General features: G+C 30.3%; 5 protein-coding genes across 6 annotated transcripts in view; 1 reads left to right on the forward strand and 4 right to left on the reverse strand.

Annotated features, from left to right (window-relative positions):
* The window catches only part of LOC113389066 (mitogen-activated protein kinase kinase kinase kinase 3), a 31,605-nt gene extending 21,065 nt beyond the window's left edge, over window positions 1-10,540 (reverse strand). The window contains exons 1-5 of one of the 2 annotated variants that reach the window (XM_026626121.1): window positions 10,511-10,540; window positions 9,829-10,116; window positions 2,009-2,222; window positions 1,774-1,931; window positions 1,560-1,707 (exon numbers count right to left, since the gene is read on the reverse strand). In XM_026626121.1, coding sequence (XP_026481906.1) covers window positions 1,560-1,707; window positions 1,774-1,931; window positions 2,009-2,222; window positions 9,829-9,939 — 631 coding nt within the window. In that variant the 5' untranslated portion in view covers window positions 9,940-10,116; window positions 10,511-10,540. Of the gene's footprint in view, window positions 1-1,559; window positions 1,708-1,773; window positions 1,932-2,008; window positions 2,223-9,828; window positions 10,117-10,510 lie in introns of those variants that run through there. The other variant, XM_026626122.1, reaches the window with a different exon arrangement.
* A 372-nt stretch (window positions 10,541-10,912) lies between these two features.
* On the forward strand, window positions 10,913-12,562 carry LOC113389068 (retinol dehydrogenase 11-like). The gene is made up of 3 exons (XM_026626123.1): window positions 10,913-11,294; window positions 11,360-11,905; window positions 12,319-12,562. Exons 1-3 carry the CDS (start codon window positions 11,022-11,024, stop codon window positions 12,508-12,510), a joined length of 1,011 nt encoding a protein of 336 aa, XP_026481908.1. The 5' UTR covers window positions 10,913-11,021; the 3' UTR covers window positions 12,511-12,562.
* Window positions 12,563-13,694: 1,132 nt separating this feature from the next.
* On the reverse strand, window positions 13,695-14,864 carry LOC113389472 (zinc finger protein 239-like). The gene has a single exon (XM_026626501.1). It carries the CDS (start codon window positions 14,862-14,864, stop codon window positions 13,695-13,697), a length of 1,170 nt encoding a protein of 389 aa, XP_026482286.1.
* A 2,017-nt stretch (window positions 14,865-16,881) lies between these two features.
* Window positions 16,882-18,001, reverse strand: LOC113389473 (zinc finger protein 525-like). The gene has a single exon (XM_026626502.1). The coding sequence runs from the start codon at window positions 17,977-17,979 to the stop codon at window positions 16,882-16,884; it is 1,098 nt and encodes a 365-aa protein (XP_026482287.1). The 5' UTR covers window positions 17,980-18,001.
* A 1,445-nt stretch (window positions 18,002-19,446) lies between these two features.
* LOC113389474 (zinc finger protein 85-like) lies at window positions 19,447-20,718 on the reverse strand. The gene has a single exon (XM_026626503.1). The coding sequence runs from the start codon at window positions 20,716-20,718 to the stop codon at window positions 19,447-19,449; it is 1,272 nt and encodes a 423-aa protein (XP_026482288.1).
* Between the last annotated feature and the right edge of the window lie 620 nt (window positions 20,719-21,338).

The following is a 21,338-nucleotide window of genomic DNA, read 5'->3' on the forward strand; positions in this document are numbered from 1 at the left end:
TTTTCAATCATCAAGTAGAAGATTCCTCACTTAATTCTTTTAAATATTGCATAAAAATTGATACCTTGAAGTAAATTAGTAAATTACAATTTAACATATCATAATTTGAAACAAAACCTAGCTATAAGTGGCATTTTCCTAATTGCATGAATTTCCCAATAAGTTTAAATGATCCACAATATCAATAAATATTGAGATTTAACTATTGAGCAAAAAAATTTAAAAGTGTTTATTTCGAAGATATGGCGATTTCCAAGTGATATCAAAACAATCTTGTAATATCTATAATTTATTTACTAAATTTCTATAATTTGGACATGGACAAGGATATGCATGGTCTTTTTTTGATTCTTTATAAATAAATCACTTTTGCCAAAAATGTTCCAGAATGAACTTTCGTTTAAATCATAAAAACACTTTTACTAACGATGAACAAAGCTTCTTTGAAATCGTCAATGAATTCAATGATTTTTTACAAAAAAAAAACACACTCATAGGCCTATAATATTTCCGGAAAAATTTCATTTATATCATAAGAACACTTGCACTAATCTATATCTTATCGAAAAATCCTTAAGAAATTGATCACGTTATTAATGGACGTTTCTATCTGATAATTTAGTAAGATATCACGTGAATTTATTTTTTACCTCATTTTTTTTAAAAAAAACCCAACATTTTCAAAAAAAATTCAAAAATTTTACCATTTTTTTTCGTAACTAAAATACACTTAATGTTTGGTGGGGGAAGAGGGTCGTTCCACAAATCCTTAAAAAATCGATCAGGTGATTAATGGACGTTCCAAAGAAACTGCTCGACTGATCGTCTCGCAAAACTAATCAACGTTCGACTTGTCGAATATCATCGAATGGTTTCAAAAATTTTGAAATCGGTTCAGCCGTTTTTAAGAAAACATTGACAAAAAGTCTAAAAGATTTTTTTTTTCATTATAAAAAACCACTTATCATTGTTTGACATTGAAAACATTTGCTAGAAATGTCAATTCACTTGAAATTTGAATTTAGCTGAAATTATGAGCCTAGATAATATTAGAATGTAATATACAAGAAAAATGTTATGTCTACATTATTATTGCCGAAAAGCAGCTGAGATGTGCCAGAAATTAAAATAATATAAAATGCAGTCAACAGTATATGTTTGGCAGTTGAGATCATTTATTGATGACCATGATTACAAAAAGTTTCATTAGAAACGCCAGAAATGTTTCGACAATTAATTACCAAAATTACTTACTTCACCAAATAACTTTATCAAACTTGGTTTACGATTTTTTTGGGAAAACGTGAACAAAAAAAATTCACTTTTCTGCTGATTAAATAGAAACGGCTCTGCCGATTGTGTCATAAGGGTAATCAACTATAAAAAGTCAAATTTCATCTCACATACAAATAGACAGATATATTTTCCAATTTTGGTACCAAATGACCAGCAAATTGTAAAATTAGCAAATCCGATTTTCTGGTGGAACTAAAAAATAAACTTCTCCTTCGGGAATTTAATAGTGGCTTTGTTTTATACTTAAAATAATTTAATCTTACCTATGGCTGTAATTCCAGTCGCCCAAATATCACATAATTGGTTATAACCACCTTTGCGCTCAACAGCAGCTACTTCTGGTGCCATCCAATAAGGAGTACCAATAAAACTCCGTCTTTTATTTATTGTAGCCGTAATCTGTGCCGAAACCTGAAAAAAAAAAAATATAAGCATATGGTCTATTTGGGTTAAATTTTAATAGTTCTCCGAACTTACCCCAAAGTCTGCTAATTTAACATCACCATTTTCAGTCAACAATATATTGGCGCCTTTAATATCACGGTGCATTTTACCCATGGAATGCAAATACGATAAACCTAATAAAGTCTCACGACACATGTACGCAATTTGTGGCTCCGATAAAGGACCAGTTACTGAAATATAAAAAATTAAATAATAAAAAAAAAAAAATTATCATAGCTAATTTGGTGAAATTTCCTTTATCACTTACTATGATAAATATCCTGAAGGCTCCCGCCGCCACAGTACTCCATACAAATCCATAATTTGTCCCTTCGTAAATATGAACCATAATATGCTATTATATTTTCATGTCTACAATCTCTCATCATCAGAATTTCCTGCTGGATGATTTGGAAGTCATCACCAGGTTCTAATTTTATCACCTTGATGGCAGCAAAATCGTTGGTTGTAAGGCGCTTGGCCTGAAATAGAAAAAATAATAATGTGAATATGATAAATCAATATGGAGAAATTGATTTATACTGTGTTATTCATATAATTAACTATTTGGTATTCGTATTTTTTTGCCTTGCGGCAAGTTACATGAACTTCTCGATATGTGTAAATAATCGACTTAATCAATAAAATATAAATTAATTTATGAGTGATTAAAAGTATTCCGAGTGGATTTATTACACATAATTGAAAACAAAAGAACACGTTAACTCGGAGTATTTTCTAAAAGCAAGTTTTCAAAAATCAACAATTTTTATAATCGAACCAGTTTCCGTAGGACGTTAATGGTTTAGTATGTTCATTAAGACCAAGTACTCTATCGCTATACCAAGTAAATCGTCTAATTTTAATGTTAACAAACATCAAAAAGACTCATTTTCTCAAACTTTGATGAATTTTAAAAATTAAACTCTTTATAGTAAGTCCGTAATATTTCAGTAAGTTCTATAAGACCATGATATACATCGCCAAAACAAGTTCCATAAAAATCGGCTTGAATTTCTTTTTCAACAGTTAATTACAAGAAAACGGCTCGGTAGATTTTCACCTAAAACTAATCAGTATCATTCCCAACTAATATCTTTTGAACAGTTTTTGATATTTTAAAATCGATTCGGTAGTATGAGCTTAAATGTGGACGAAAAGTTTAACACTTTTTTCCAAATTACAAAGAAACGGCTCGGCCGATAGTCGCACAAAACTCAGAAACGGGATACATGAAATGGTTTTTAAATTTCTGGAATCGGTTCAGGCGTTTTTGAGCAAACGTCGATGAAAGTTCTAATTTTGACAAATGCCAAAAAAACGATACTAATTTTTGCAAACTTTGACGAATTTTTAAAGCTAAACGAGTTGTCGTAGGGCCGTGATATTTTAGTATGATCTATAAGACTATAGTCTACCGTCAAAAAAAAAATCATGAAAAAAGTCTAAAAAAAATTTTTAACACTTCATTACAAGGAAACGGCCCGTTTTCTTTACCAAAAACTAATCAGCACGATTACCAATCAATATCTATCGAACAGTTTTTGAATTTTCAAAATCGATTCAGAATTGCGGGCTAAAACGTGGACGAAAATTTTCCACTTTTCTGCTATTTATAAAGAAACGGCTTGGCCGATCGTCATAGAAAATTGACAAAAGATCAAATTTTTGAAATCGGTCCCGCCGTTTTTGAGAAAACGTCGATTTACGGCAAAAAATCTGTTCACACACACGCATACAAACACGCAAACACACACACATACTTTCTCCAAATTTGATCTCATTCGATTCAGAATGGCTTGAAACGTCGAGAAAACATAAAATTAGCGAATCGGATTTTTTGATGAAAACCTAAATTTTTCCTTCGGGAAGTTAAAAAAAAAACTTTTGAAAAAAAGCTTTTCCAATAACTCAGGAATTGCTGTAGGTATCAAAATTTAGCCAACGTCAACGACCAGAATGGAAAATTGATTCACGATGGATAAATAAAAGAGGGAAGTGTGTAGGATGGTGAATATTAGGGGTTGCATTTTTTTTTCTAATGATCGAGCACGAGCAATGAAGGAAATTTTTCCAAAAAATTGAATAGAAATTGTTAAAGATAAACAACCATTGAAAAAAAAAAGCTTGGACATATAACTAATACCCCAGGAACATCTGTATCAAAATTTAGCCAACGTCAACGACCAGGGTGCAAAATGATAGGTTCACGATCGATAAATAAAAGAGGGAAATGTGTAGAATGGTGAAAATTGGGGGTTCCTTGTATTTTTCAAATTTTGCATTATAAATCCGTCGAAATTAATCAATTTATATTTTGCAATGGAATTGAAAAATATGAGTTATGAATCTTTTGATATATGTCCAGGGTTTACATATGAGAATCTGTTTAGAAATCGTTCTTTTAAATGACATCAGCATGTGCTTTTTAATCCAGATGCATTTAGCTATCCATGGTCTGTAAACAAGTTTATAATTCGTTTATGAAAGGCACATTTTCAGGTGTTATTAGCAAAATTAATTTAATTAATGGCTAATAAAATTAGTAGGTATTCTCGAAATGAGAAAAAGTTAGAAAGACAAATAAGAAAGTTAGTTTTGGAATTTCATAAATAACAAAACGAGGCATAAGAATATAGCAGAATCTGCAAACTCTTTATTATTCAATTGAAAGAATGCTATAGAGCCTTAAGGCTAATTGCTGTAACTTTCCTTACCATAAAATCGATTTTTGAGTTTTGAAAAAAATGACCTTTTTGCAAAATACGATTTTTTTTTTATACTTTGATATATTTTGGAAATTTTGAACTTTTTTTCAAAGCAATCGCGATACGCCAGCTGCGTAGAAACGAAGTATCGAAGCGCGTGGGCGCCGCGTTGCAGTATACAGATAAACATTGGTACGGACATATAGAAAAGTAAACAAAATTAGTTCTTATTATTAAAATATGTGATAATTTGATGCGCATGTCTAATGATCATTTTTGTTCGCCAAATATCACTTTTTTATTGGTTCTCCGAAACCGCTACACCTGCCTTCTAAAAACTTAATCAATTCTTCATTTCGTCATTACAAATAAAATATTTTTTGAATCATAAAAATCGGACGCTCCGTTCTCTCAAAAACTGAGTTACGATTTTTGGCATTTTTTCCCTATGTCTCCGAAATGGCTCGACCTGCCTTTGCCAAAAACTAATCAGCACGTCTCCTCATGAGTAGGAATCGAATGTTTTTCCAATTATTTAAATCGAAATTTTGTATCCGCACACACACGCATACATCATTTTTTTCTAAGGTATGCCAAAATGTTGAGAAGACATTTGACAAATTTTTATTTTCGATTTTTTTGCGATTACTATACTTATCCTACAGGAAGTTAACTATTTCTCGAAGATCTGGCTAAAACTGGATTTAAGAATTTTATGGTTTTGGTACTAATGTTTTAATTAAAGCTTTGAAAAATTTAGAATCAGAAAATAAATGTGTACTCGTTCTTAATTCACCAGTAAATATTGTAAATCCTCTTTGTGCCGAGGAAGAGGAAATTTAGTTTTGAAATTTGGAGAAAATTTAAATTATTCGATATAGGCAACAATCTATAAAAAAACTATCTCAAAAAAAATTGATTCTAAAAGATCTTGCTAAAACTGGCAACAGAGCTTCTTTGGGTAAATTAAAAAAAAATATTTATATTATCTTTAAATTCTTCAATAATGTAACAATGAATAGAAAACTATCTCAAGAAATCTGATTCTGAAAGATCTTGCTAAAACTGGAAACAGAGCTTCTTAAGACAATTTAAAAAATAAGTGGAACATCGGCTAGAAAAATGGGACTCAAATTTATATAATTTCAACTTTGACCTTTTATTGGGGAAAATATCACAGATATGGAATTTTATGGACTTTTAATTAATGCACTGAGAAAATTTTAGAATCAGAAAATAAATGGTGTTCATAATTCACCAATAAATATTATAAATCCTTTTGGTGACGTGAATTACATTACATAATTAGTAATCTTGAGAGCAAGTTGTCGAAGAAAACGAAATTTAATTATGGAATTTGGAGAAAGATTTTGGAGAATCGATAGAAAAATTTCGCAAGAAAAAATTCTAGAAATAATTCTGATTTTAGAAGATCTTTAGATAAATTAAAAAATATGTGAAACATCAGCTAGAAAAATGGGATTCAAATTTATAAACATATTTTTAACTTCCCGTAGGGTAAGTTATTGTAATAGGCCGAAAATCGAAATTCAAAATTTTTACATTTCTCGACGTTTTGAAGGTTTCTGAACGTTTTGGCATACCCCAGAAAAAATGGATGTGTGTGTGTGTGTGCGTGTGTATGTATGTATGGATACAAATTTCCAGTCACGTTTTCGGGCGCACGGATCAACCGATTTGAATGGTTCAAAAAACATTCGATTCCAATTGATAGGGAAAAGAGCTGATTAGTTTTTAGCAAAGGCAGGTCCAACCGTTTCGGAGATACGGAGCAAAGAGTGCAGTAAATAGAAATCGACTTTTTGAGAGAACGGAGTATCCGATTTGAATGATCTAAAAAACATTCAATTAGTAATGATTGGGAGACGTGTTCATTAGTTTTTGGCAAAGGCAGGCCAAGCCATTTCGAAGATACGGAGCTAAATATGTAAAAAATGGCAGTTTTTGAGAGAACTAAGCGTCCGATTTAAATGATTTAAAGAACTTTCTGCTTGTCTTAACAAAATAATTGATTTTGGAAAAAAAATTGTATTTTTTTGAGACAGATATGGAATTTTATGGACTTGATACTAATGTTTTAATTCAAGTTTTATGAAAATTAGAATCAGATAATAAATGTGAACTCATAATCTTATAATAAACATCACTTCAAGAATAATTAGTTGCATTATTGTGTAGGTGGGCATAAGGTCTTTGTTGGACCTTGCATTAAAAATGTTTAATTTGAATATTGTAAATCCATTTGGTATGGAGTATTACATTAATAATGAACTTTTGGAGTTTTCGAAAAATAAAACATGTTTTGGATACTAATTGCAAATTACAAATCGTGTATGAAACATACATACATACATACATATATATATATATATATATATATATATATATATATATATATATATGTATATATATGTATACATATATATATCCACTGATGATGACATAAAATACTATGTCGAAACGTTTGGAAAAATTAAAGATTAACTTCTAAATCTTTGCCTTTTATTTGATGTATGCCCTTGAAGAACTTACTCATATTTCTCAACCAAAACTAACTTCTTTAACATATATATATATATATATATATATATATATATATATATATATATATATATATATATATATATATATATATATATATAGTAATTGCATTGCTTGTAAATGTAATTTGCGGCTCGAATAATTAAAAGGTATGTACTTCTGAAAGTTGCAAGCAGATTGTCAAAGAATTATCTTGTAATAAACATTTATGTGAATAACTAACTGCTATATCTCTTCGTATATTACATTAAGAATATAAGAATGTATGTATGAGGAATATAAAAAAGTTATCAAGAATATAAAGGATAATGACGAATGAAAAGAAGAAATTAATACGTTAGGAATACCATTATATATACAACAAGCTGACCCGACAGACTTCGTCCTTTCAAAAAAATCTACCAAATCGGTTCTGATTGCTCTGTTGATCTTTTAAGGTTCTGTCTAAAGCCTCAAAGGATTTTATATGTGCCATCGTGCATTCATCCCAAACAATCAATTGATATTACTGCAAAACCTTAGCCATTGCCGAGTTCTTCGAAATGTTGCAAGTTGGAATTTCATTGCTTTGCATATTTAATGGCAATTTTAGTGCTGAATGGGCTGTTCGACCACCTTCGAGTAAAGTTGCTTCGATTCCCGATGAAGCGAGTGCAAGTGCAATTTTGTTTTGTGAGCGAATTGTTGCTAATAGTAAAAAAATCGAGAAAGTTTTTCCTGTAGCACCAGGCGCATCTAAGAAGTAAATCCCCCCAGTTCCATCATTTGTTACTTTCATAAGAATATCAAATACATACCTCTGTTGTTCATTCAACAGTGCAAGATTTGTTTCGATCAATTCTTTCAAATTGTTGATATCATACAGTTTTTCTCGATGCAACTCTTGGTTAAAAGCATCATGCATTGGACAATTGGGGGCGGCCAGGCCTAAGTGAATTAATACTTTGTTTGACATCATCGAGCACATGTCTTCAATTGAAATCAATGCGTCGTTGTAAATTTCTTTACTGATTTGCATATTTGGATTTCCCATTCTATTCCGTATTTGATACAAAATGTCATCACACATATAAACTTTGTACTTGATCCACAAATCAATTGGGTTTGATGGAAAGCCTGTGGATATGATTATAGAAAACAATGTTTGTATTTAATGAGCGTGTAAAGATATTACAGCATCACTGAGAATTTGATCCTAATGAGCGTGATTTTCTAGCAATTGTAAACGTTGACGGGCTTCCCTGAAGGATCCACACAATTCACCATCAACAGTTCGTAAATGTTGAAATGATGTTTGGCCACGTACATTGACTAATAGCAGTCGTAAATAAAAACATTCACCATGGCTTGGATGTACTGAATAATTTCGATCAATCGCACAAAACAAAAGCACACTCAGTAGAGTATAACAGAAAATGCATGAAAAACACCGCGAGGGCGGCAAATGGACAATGACATAGATTGTTTCAACCTTATATGATTCGAAGTCAAATTCTTTAAAGCCATATCAATTTTATCGCCTGCCGAAAGTAAAACAAAAAAAATAATATCGAGAAGCCGACTACGATTATTTGTATTAGTTAGAAAAGGGCTGTTTTTAGGGTTTTCCCGACGATTATTCGATCATTTCTCGCCGTAAGAACCATCCTTGGACATAAATGAACATTTTAAAAAAGGAATTGGCCAAATTGGTCCAGGCGTTGTTGAGTTATGCGCTTACCAACACATTTTGCGATCCATTTTTATATATAAGAAGATATACAATATAATAGCTATATATATAGAATATAATAGCTTTTGTTATAAAAATTTTTATGGAACATAATTGTGATTGTATTACCAATTAAGACTAAGTATACAAAATGATTCGAAGAAACTAATATGTTAGCATTACTTTTTTAATAGTATAATAGTAGTTATTTTTATGGAAAAGTTTATGGAACTTCATTATGATTGAATATTTGTCCAACTGAAGCTCTTGATTATACAGAACGCTATGAAGTATTTTTATAATTTAAAATGTGTTCTATATAGTAAATTACATGTGAAGGTAATGTAATAATGTGGAATATATTTTGTGCATAATTAGTAGAATTATTGGTTATACTTAGCACTATCTGTTTCTAAAAAAATTTACAAATCTTGTATGGAACATATTTTTAGGTATTGTTGGTAAAAGTCTAATTTATGCGTAATAAAATTAGTACTCTTGAAAGTAAATTGTCGGGAAATATCCTTTTAATAAAAAACATTGACCTTAATTTTAAATTATTAGATAGATAGATAGATACATTTTGGCCTAGAAGGCCAAACCTCCTTTGTTAGTTCTTGTATGACAATTGTTTATTCATAAATCCTTTTGGTGTTGTGTATTACATAAAAATATACTCCTTGACTTATATAACATACATTCAGAGCCTTTGTTTTAATGGAACACTAAAAATGATTGCTCATCATAATACTGTCGATGTCCGAACAAATTCACAAATCTTGTATGGAACATATATTTAGATAATGTTAGTAAAAGCCTAAGAAAATTTGTACTCTTGAACATAACTTGTCAAGGAATATTCCTCTAACTTTTATATTATTGTGTAGGCGGGCCATATCTCTTGGTTTCCTTGTGATCAAAACTATTCGATTCAAATATTGCAAATCCTTTTGGTATGATGTTTTACATTAACAATGTATCTAAAAACTTAAGTAACATACATTTGGAGTCTTTGGAATTGTGTTCTTATACAACATGTTTTGATTACAAATTCTTTGGTTATGATGTCACCATGACAGTTGATATAAATTATAATTTCTTGTATACCTTATAAACGTCTCCATAAGTCCCTGATCCTATCCTCTGGATCAATTCATATTCATCCTGGGGGTTCTTTCTTGATATATCAGAACTCAAAACATTTGATCCATGAGCCATGTTAATTATTTGTCACATTACACATTTATTATAAAAACATTATTTATTTACACTTATATAATTAAACTGCACTGAATTAGCACGACAAGGAAATTGTCTGTATAAATATTTTAATATAAAATTAATCTGATAAAGAAAAATTACAAAGAGCACTGATGTCCATTGCCATGTTGACAACTGCGAACAAATCTTTGGAATGAAAGCTTTCACAATAATGTTATTGACGTAAATAAACAAAAATACAAAATAAACAGTTTTGGTAAATAAATAAAATATTTTTGGGCAAAAGAATGCAGATTAATAGTAAATATTTTGTATTTGCATCCTTGTGGTTCTAAAATCGACTAAAAATATAAATAAATTTTTGAGGTTATGAATGACATTTCATATTATACCACATATATACAAAAAAAATGGTTTTGTGTTAAAATAAAAAAATGGTTATATATTAATATTTAAAAAACATTGTACAGTTAAAAAATACAGATTAATAATAAATATTTTGTGTTTGCATCTGTGAGGATTTAAAATCAAGTAAAAATATAAATAAATATTTGAGGTTATGTTTGACTTTTGACATTTCTTCTTATTGCGTATAAACCACATATATTAAAAATAATTTAGTTAAAATAAAAAATTATAATATTATAGAATACAAAAAACATTGTGCGGTTGAAAAATGCAGATTAATAATAAATATTTTGTGTTTGCACCTTTGTGGTTCTAAAATCGACTAAAAATATAAATAAATTTTGTAGGTTATGTATGACATTTCAAATTGCATACAAACTGCATATAAAAAAATTGTGTAACTCAAATACTTAATTGATATACTCTTGTTTTCAAAATTTACTTGTGATTTCATATATATCTATTCAACTTCTACACTTAGAAATATTTATTATTTATTATTATTATTATCTTTGGTTTTGGTTTATTTAAAAAAAATATCCATTACCATGTGTCACTTATTACCACTTTGCACAAAGTATTTATAAACACTGCATTCCTTTGTTTCCTCAAAATCTATTTATAAATCCCTGTTCTATAAATAGAGTGCTCAGACTTGTAATTCTATTACCATGGTGTCTTCGGGACTGTGGTACGGTCTGTCCACAGTTGTCATTCTGGTTCTTATAAGAAAAATTAGAGAGTACACATGGGGTAGATGTAGAAGTAAAGGTTCTTTGCGTGGTAAAACGTTTTTGATAACCGGTGCTAATTGTGGTATTGGATATGAAACTGCCAAAGCTCTTGCGATCAGAGAAGCTAATGTTATTCTTGCCTGTCGGGATGTGTTTAGAGCCAGGATGGCTATTGAGCAAATCAGACAGTATTTGCCTTTGGGAAGACTAGTAAGATAAATGTCAAATACATTTGATAATATATATTTTGTTATTGTTATGTATGTTTGTTACAGACTGCTCTGGAGTTAGATTTATCGGATTTTAACTCCATTAAAGCATTTGCCCAATTGATCAGACAAGATCATAACGACATACATTGTTTGATCAATAACGCAGGTCTTGCAACAAATGAGTTACTGAAAACTAAACAGAACTTTGAAATTCATTTCGGTGTCAATTACCTTGGACATTTTTTGTTGACAAACTTATTACTCGATGTTTTATCTCAAAACAATGCTAAAATTATCAATGTAACTTCTCAATTGCACGAAAAGGGTGTTATTGATTTAGCTAATATTGAAAAGGCTGTTATAATCGATGAGGAAACATCATTGCTTGGAAGTAAAGTTAAAAACAATGGACATGTGAATCCTTTATATTGTAATTCCAAGTTGGCTAATTTGTATTTTGCAATGGAGTTGGAGAAGATGGGTTATGAATCTTACGCGATATGTCCTGGGTTCACATATACAAATCTGTTTAGAAATCATTCTTTTAAATGGTACCAGTACGTGCTTTTTATGCCAGTTGCATTTTTCTTTTTACGAAGTGCTGAACAGGTGAATATTGTAATTAAATTTATGGTTGCAGAATGAGACAAACTTTCTAATGCTAATATTTATAAAATACATCGTTTATATTTTTTTATTGCCTAAATGAAGGTTTATTTTATTAATAACAAGCATTGAAAAACTTTTGACATAAAATATTTTTTCAATTTTTAGTAAATAGCAAATTATTCATATTGCAAAACTTCTGTAACAAAATTTTTTATAGCAATGTGTAATTTTATTTAAAATAAGTAAATTATTTCAAATTGATAATAAAAACTCTTGCAACAAAATATTCCTTAATTGACTACATCTATTATTACTCTTACTCTGCAACCATCATGACTTTGATATAAATTTATATATAATATATAATTTATATATTAATTATTTATTCCTATCTGATTTCATGATTTTTTCAGGGAGCACAATCCGTTATAAAATGTGCATCAGAAAATCTCAAAACCCAAAAAGACATTTTTGATTCTAGAGCACCCACTATCAGAAATGGATATTATTTTAAGAATTGTAAATTTTATAAATCTAAAGTTTATTTGGACGAAGAGCTCTCTAAAGAGCTGTGGATTAAAAGTAGGAAGTTATGTGATCTCTGAATTATAGTAGAAGTAAAATTATAGTAATAGATTAAAAATAAATTTGAAAATTAGAGAGAGAAAACTTGTTTCGGTTTTAATTGTTGATTTAAAAAAAATGTTATTGAAGATTGTTTTGTAAATATATATAAATACATTTTTACTAAGTTGAATCTTAGTTTTAATTATGTCATTAATTATAATTATTAACTGTAGGGTAAGTTATAATAATCGCAAAAAACTCGAAAACAAAAATTTTTATATATATTTACGTTTCAAAGGTTTCTGAACATTTTGGCAAACCTTAGAAAAAATTGATGTATGTACAGATACAAATTTTCGTCGACAATTTTGGAAAAACCGATTTGATACATTCAAAAAACATTCGATTCATATTGATTCGAAGACATGTTGATTACTTTTTGGCAAAGGCTCAAAGGCAGGTCCAGTCGTTATGGAGATACGGGGCAAAAAGTGCCAAAAGCGGTAACTCAGTTTTTAAGAGAACGGAGCGTCCGATGTGAATAATTCAAAAAACATTTTACTTGTATTGACAAGATGAACAACTGATTAAATTTTTGGGAAGGCAGGTCTGGCAGTTTCGAAGATTTAGTAAAAAAAATGCAATTTGGCGGTCAAAAATGATCATTAGACACTTGCACATCAAAATATAAAATATTTTATGGAGATTTTAATAAAAAGTTTAGATTTTGTTTACATTTCTATGAGTTGATTTGAGCGCGTATTTCAAATTCATTATAATTTTGAATGCTTATTACCTTGGTTATATATATTTATTATAATTATCACCTAGGCAATAAAATAATAAGATAAGTTAAAGACGTATAGAATAATTCGCAAATCAATCAAAATAATTTTGTATTGGTATATATCTATTATTATTGTATATTTTTATTGCAAATGTTTACAATTCAATTTGATGTAAAATCATCAATTAAAAAATCTTTTTTTTTTCATATAGGTTTATTGCCGATCAAAATAATACAATTTTTTAAGGCAATATGCTGGGTGTAAATTAAAAAAAAAAAATGAGAATAAAAATATAATAAGTACCAACTGCCTCGATTATCAATAAATGCATAGCATGTAACATTTGCTGTATATTTTATACTATTTATGCAGTCTATTATATTCTTAAATATTTTATGACATAAAATCAGTTAAACAAATATTTTCATATTTCATTAATTTCCATCACGTTTCCGACTATGAAATGCCATGTGTCTTTTCTGAGTACTTGATTGTGTGAATGTCTTATTACAAATATTGCATTCATAGGGTCGTACTCCATTATGAATCATCATGTGAATTTTCAGATCACTTGATTGTGTGAATGTCTTTGTGCATGTACTGCATTCATAGGGGCGCTCATCACTGTGAATGACCATGTGTCGTTTCATATTACCTAACAGCTTGAATGACTTATTGCATATACTGCATTCATGGGGGCTCGCTTCACTATGCACCACCATGTGATGTTTTAGATTACTTAATTCTGTGAATGTCTTATTACAAATGTTGCATTCATGAGGTCGTACCCCGTTGTGTATCATCATGTGACTTTTCAGACAACTTGATTGTCTGAATGTCTTCTTGCACATGCTGCATTTATAAGGACGCTCACCACTGTGAATGACCATGTGACGTTTCAGATTACTTAGTTCTGTGAAAGTCTTGTTGCATATATTGCAATCATAGGGGCGCTCACCACTGTGAATGACCATGTGCTTTTTCAGACTACCTAATTCTGTGAATTTTTTATTACAAGTGTTGCATTCATGGGGCCGTACTCCACTGTGAATTAGCATGTGATTTTTTAGACTACTGAATTGTGTGAATGTCTTATTGCATATACTGCATTCATGGGAGCGAACGTTATTGTGAGTTAGTAAATGAGTTTTTAAAGCAATTGATTGTCTGAATGTTTTACTGCATACGTCACATTTGAAAGAGCAGACTTCAGAATGTGTAATCATATGTGATTTCAATCCTTTTGATAGTTTGAAAGTCTTGTGGCAGATTTCGCATTTAAAAAGGCGTTTTTTGCTGTGACTAGGCAGGTGATCGACCATATGCTCTTTTAAATGATCTGATTCTGCAAATGATTGATTACAAATTCCACATTTATATATGGATGTCTCGATTGACTCCTCTTTGACTTCTTCTTTTATTGTCACCTCGGAATTAATGAATCTTTCTAAATACGATTCATCTTTCTCAGAACACAATTCAGATTTAACATCAAGAACATCTAATTCCTCCACAACTTCGGATTTAATGTCTTCCTCTGAAAATTCTAGTGGTTCAATTTTAATTGCCTGATCATTCATAGACATAACTGTTTCTTCTGACATTTTTAAATATTTTTACTCAATAAATATTAGTGAGAATATACTCAATATAGTTTAATTAGTCTTTGTAAATATTGCAAATGATTTGAACTAATCTGACATTTATTATTTGACATTTGAAGCATAAAGCATATTTTCGGAAAGATGAGACATTTATCTGATAGCTTCCACATTTAACGTAAGTGGCGCGTATTTCAAGTTCATTATGATTTTGAATTTTTATTACCTTGCTTTATGTTTATTTATTTACTAGCTGTACCCGTTCACGCTTAGTCGTGATTTAGTTTAAATTAAAAAGCTGAACAAAGATGTGTATTTGCTACATTTAGTTTAACGTAACTACTATCTGTTAAACAATTTGTCTACGAATTTACCTTTCAACTTGTTGATCAACCTACCATTTTACCAGCTTCTCAATTTACCTGTTAACATGTTTATCCGTTTTGTTATTTGTCTATCTACCAGTTGTCTTGTCTGTCATTTTACATATCCTCCAATTTACCTGTCCACCAGTTTACCTTTATAAATTTTCTAATTCACCTTATTTATTTACGCTTTATAAAAAAATTAAAGCTCAAATTGATTCTACGTTTTAATTAGAAAACGTTTGTGTGTGAAAAAGAAAAGGGCTGTTTTTAGGGTTTATCTGGCAATTATTCGATTTTTTCTCGCCGTAAGAACCATCCTTGGACTTCAACGAACATTTTAATAAGATTAATTTGCCAAATTGGTCCAAGCGTTGTTGAGTTATGCGCTTACCAACACATTTTGCGATTCATTTTTATATTATAGATATAAATGATTACGATTGCATGTGCATCAATATTTAACTTTATATTTGAGGACAATATTTATCAGCCAATGATAAAAAAAATGTTACACCAATATTAACTTCTCGTAGGGTAAGTTATTGTAATGGGCCGAAAATCGGAATTGAAAATTTTTACATTTTTCGACGTTTTGAAGGTTTCTGAACGTTTTGGCATACCTCAGAAAAAATGGATGTGTGTGTGTGTGTGTATGTATGTGTGGATACAAATTTCCAGTCACGTTTTAGGGCGCACGGATCAACCGATTTGAATAGTTCAAAAAACATCCGATTCCTATTGATAAGGAAAAGAGCTGATTAGTTTTTAGCAAAGGCAGGCCCAGCCGTTTCGGAGATACGGAGCAAAGAGTGCTGAAAATAGAAATCGTATTTTTGAGAGAACGGTGTATCCGATTTGAATGATCTAAAAAACATTCAATTAGTAATGAGTGGGAGAAGTGTTTATTAGTTTTTGGCAAAGGCAGGCCCAGCCATTTTGAAGATACGGAGCTAAATATGTAAAAAATGGCAGTTTTTGAGAGAACTAAGCGTCCGATTTAAATGATTCAAAGAACTTTCTGCTTGTCTTAACAAAATAATCAATTTTGGAAAAAAAAATATTCCCATTTTTTTTTTTTTTTTAGTTTTTTGTATATCGAAAATATTTCAGATTTTATTTTTAATTCTGACTATAGTTCTAATATACTTTACAAATAATTTCAACTCTGCAATTAAGTTTATATAATATTTATTAATATTAGACAATGTTACAATATTTATAATAATCTATTTGAAAACATTCAGTAATCCTCGAACATTTCGTTACAGTACGGGAAGTTCCAGCAATTTGCCTTAAGGCACGATGCCACCCACCCCACTAGTTTATATTTTAGTTTGAGGACAATATTGGACAATATCGACTAACGTTGGCCTGATATATAAGTTGACATCATTACAGAACCGACGTTTGCCCATATTCGGGCAATATAGGTAATCACGGCCACAAAAATCCAACATTGGCAATATGTGGAACGGAGATTAATTTCTACATGGGCTTGAAGTGAAATTTGAAAATTAATCTAATATAAGTAACAATTACTTTGATTGTCAATGTAATGTAACACTTACTGTATATTTTATACAATTTATACATTCTATTACATGCAACAATATTTTATAGCATAAAATCAATTTAACAAATATTTTTATACTTCATTGATTTTCATCACATTGTCGACTATGAACTGTCATGTGTCTATTTAGACTACTTGCTTGTGTGAATGTTTTATTGCATATACTGCACTGATGGGGCCGTACTCCGTCATGAATCAGCATGTGTTTTGTCATATTACCTAATAGTTTGAATCTCTTATTGCATACACTGCATTCATGAGGGCGCTCAGCACTGTGAATAACCATGTGACGTTTCAGATTACCCAATTCTGTGAATGTCTTACTACAAATATTGCATTCATGGGGTCGCACTCCATCGTGTATCAGCATGTGATTTTTTAGACTACTGGATTCTGTAAATGTCTTATTGCATATACTGCATTCATGACGGCGTACTCCGTCATGATTCAGAATATGACGTTTCAAATTACTCAATTCTGTGAATGTTTTATTGCAAATGTTGCATTCGTGATGTCGTGCTACGCCAGTGTGAATTAGCATGTGATTTTTCAGAGTACTTGATTGGGTGAATGTCTTATTGCAGATGGTGCATTCATGGGGGCGTAATCCACTGTGGACGACCATGTGTCTTTTCAAAGTACTTAATTGTGTGAATGTCTTATCGCATAAACTGCATTCATAGGGGCGTAACCCACTGTGAATGAGCAAATGATTTTTCAATGCAAGTGATTGTCCGAATGTTTTACTGCATACATCACATTTAAAAGAGAACTCTTTGGAATGAGTGACCATGTGCTTTTCCTTTCCTTTTAATAGTTTGAAAGACTTGGGACAGATTTCGCATTTGAAAGGGTGTTCTTTGCTGTGACTGGGCATATGATCGACCATATGCTCTTTCAAATGATCTGATTGTGTAAATGATTGATTACAAATGCCACATTCATAAGTGGATGTCTCGATTGACTCATGTTTGACTTCCTCTTCTATAGTCACTTCGGAATTCATGAATCTTTCTAAGCATGTTTCATCTTTTTTAGAACACGATTCAGAATTAAAAATAGCCTGATTGGCATCAACATAATCCTTAATTTCGCGTTTAAGGTCTTCTTCTGAAAATTCTGGTGGTTCAATTTTAATTTCCTGATCATTCATAGACATAACTGTTTCTTCTGACATTTTTAAATATTTTTACTCCCTCTCGTTTACCCAGTAAATATTTATGACAACAGTTAAACAATAATAATAATTAACAATATACTAGTTTATACATTAAACTTTTTAATACGTTAAATAACTTTCACTAAATTTACATTTATTACTTGACATTTGAAGCATAGAGTATATTCAAAAAGATGGGACATTTATCAAATCGCTTCGATATTTAGCAGATGGCGCATAATTTCAAATTTATTAAAGTTCTCTACATCTCAAATGTTAACAAATGTTTTTGTTATTATTTAAATCCGCGAGCCTTTCGACTTCTGAAAAGATACAACCATAGATAAAAAAAAGAGTGCGCGTAAGGTTCATAGGCAATGGAAGAAAAACTTTTTTGCTATTGAACGAGATGGGATTTAAGTGAAAAATAAATACATCATATAACAATTTTGAATAATGCTTATTAGTAATTTTGTAACACTCGTGATGCACTTTTATTAATTTCAACCAATATGCATATTTTTAATTTTATTTATAAAAATAATATTATTTATGAAAATGTTTAAAATTATTAAATAATTTTATTTATGAAAATGTTTGTAATATTTGAAAACAATAATGTAATTGAAGTCATACTTCAAATATGACATGATGGGTTTGTCGTTTTAATTAGTAATTAGAAATGAACCTTCATTAGAGAAATAAAGTAATTGCTGATTTATAAATTCTATAATATTCGTTCATACGATATTATATATATGTTATATAATAGATTACATATATGTTAAATAACGCCTAAACAAATATTGTTTTCGCAACTTCACTCAATTAAAATTAACATGCATTCATTTACTGCTTGTATTTTTTGTACTTTTTCGCTGGCGAAATAATCTCATTCTTTGAACAGCTGTATAATATAACTGTTTTGCCTAAAAAATATTTTCCATTTCAATAACTTCAAAGATTCATAGAAACTACAAATAACATAGAAATTATGCCGATCTCCTTGTTGATATGAATACGCATACAACGTTGATGCCGGTACGCATAAAACGACAGATGTCTATTCACATACACGACGACTAATCACAGTCGACCCGTATAGAAATGATTTCATTCAGAGCGAATGACGTACAGTTCGGGAGTAGGGTATTTCCATTGCATTTGTAAAGATTTACACCCTAGTCGCGCCTACCGAAGTTTTACTTCAAAAAACAGAAATAAAATTATAAAATAATATAATAATATGCAATAATTGTCTTGATTATCAATAAATAAATGCATTATGTAATGTTTACAGTGTATTTTATACTATTACATGCAAGAATATTTTATAACATAAATTCAATTTAACAAATATATTAATATTTCATTGATTTTCATCATGCTTCTGACAATGTACAATTTGTTGAATTGAGTAAATCTTTTCTATGCAATAATTTGCAATTTCACATTTACAAGGATAGTTTCTATTATGTTGATCCTTCAGACTACCTGATTGTCTTCATGCAGGCGCTCATCGCTGTGAATGACCACCATGTGACGTTTCAGACTACTTGATTCTGTGAATGTCTTTTTACAAATATTGCATTCATAGGGTCGTACCCCACTGTGTTTCTGTATGTGTTTTTTCAGATTACATAATAGTGTGAATTTTTTATTGCATATAGTGCACTTATGGGGCTGCTTACCATTGTGAACGACCATGTGATATTTCAACCTAGTTAAAACTGAGAAAGCCTTATGGCATTGTTTGCATTTATAGGGACGTGGCTTGTGCTTCAGCATGTGACTTTCCAGAATACTTAATTCTGTGAATTTTTTATTGCATAGCCTGCATTTATGGAAATTTACTTCATTGTGCATCGTTTTGTGGTGCCTTCTCAGACCATATGAATCCGTGAATGTCTTATTGCATATAGCGCATTCATGGGGGCGTGGGCGCACTTCATTGTGTGTCAGCATGTGACTTTTCAGACTATGTGATTGTGTGAATGTTTTATTGCATTTACTGCATTCGTGGGGCCGTACTCCCTTGTGAATTAGCATGTGTTTAGCCAGATTACCTGATTGTTTGAATGTCTTACTGCATATGTTGCATTTATGGGGTCGCACTTCGTTGTGAATGAGCATATGATTTTTCAGATTACCTGATTGTGAGAATTTCTTATAGCATATGTGGCATTCATGAGGTCGCTCACCATTGTGTACAAGCATATGAGTAGTTAAATTACCTGAATATGTGAATGTCTTATTGCATATCTTGCATTTTACGTGTCGTTCTTCAGAATGTATAATCATGTGTGCTTTCAACCCTTTTGAATGTTTGAATGTCTTATTGCATATCTTGCATTTTAAGTGTCGTCCTTCAGAATGTATAATCATGTGTGCTTTCAACCCTTTTGAATGTTTGAAAGTCTTATGACAGATTTCGCATTTTAAAGGACGCTCTTCGCTATGAGTAGGCATATGCTCATTTAAACGATATCTTTTTGCAAATGATCTATTACAAATGTTACATACATAAGTGGATGTCTTGATTGTTTCCTGCTTGACTTCTTCTTCTATTTTTACTTCAGAATTCATGAATCTTTCTAAACAAGTTTTATCATCCTCAGAACTCGATTCGGATTTAACAATATCATCAAGAACATCAACATCATCCTCAATTTCGCGTTTAATATCTTCTACAGAATATTCTGGTGGTTCAATTTTAATTGTCTGGTCATTCATAGACATAATTGTTTCTTCTGACATTTTAAAATATTTTCACTTACTCGCGTGTACTCAATAAATATTAGTCTAAATATATTCAATAATAATATGATTTAATTAATATTTATAAATATTGGAAATGATTTCAACTAATTTGACTTTTACTATTTGACATTGAAGCATAGAGTACATTTTCAGAAGGATGAGACCATAGATAAAGATGAGACATTTATCGAATCGCTTTGATATTTAGTAGATGGCGCGTATTTCAAATTCAGTTACGGTTTTATCATAGATCTTATAATATTATTAGTCCAGTTATTTAAGCTTAAATTAGGTAAGAATATCGGAATTCGAGATACACAGCTGTAAGACTGTAAATACCCTAAAATAGCACCCTAAAGGTATTTCGAATTCCGAGGTGAACTTACTATAATGACTGGAATATATATGTGTGTGTGTAATTGTATAATTATTATTATACTATAATTGCATAATTATTATTATACTTTGGAAAATCGTTATAAAATATTCTTTCTTGTGATAGAATTTGTAAATAGTATGAAATGTACAAGAAGCATTACATAATATGCATTTATCTTTGGATAATGAAAGCAACTATTTCGTGATTATTGCGGACTATCTGAATGTTAATTTAGGAG

Source organism: Ctenocephalides felis, unplaced genomic scaffold, assembly GCF_003426905.1.
Source record: "Ctenocephalides felis isolate EL2017-DRISC unplaced genomic scaffold, ASM342690v1 CF-g0.4_SCAFFOLD_03573, whole genome shotgun sequence".
Classification (NCBI taxonomy): domain Eukaryota; kingdom Metazoa; phylum Arthropoda; class Insecta; order Siphonaptera; family Pulicidae; genus Ctenocephalides; species Ctenocephalides felis.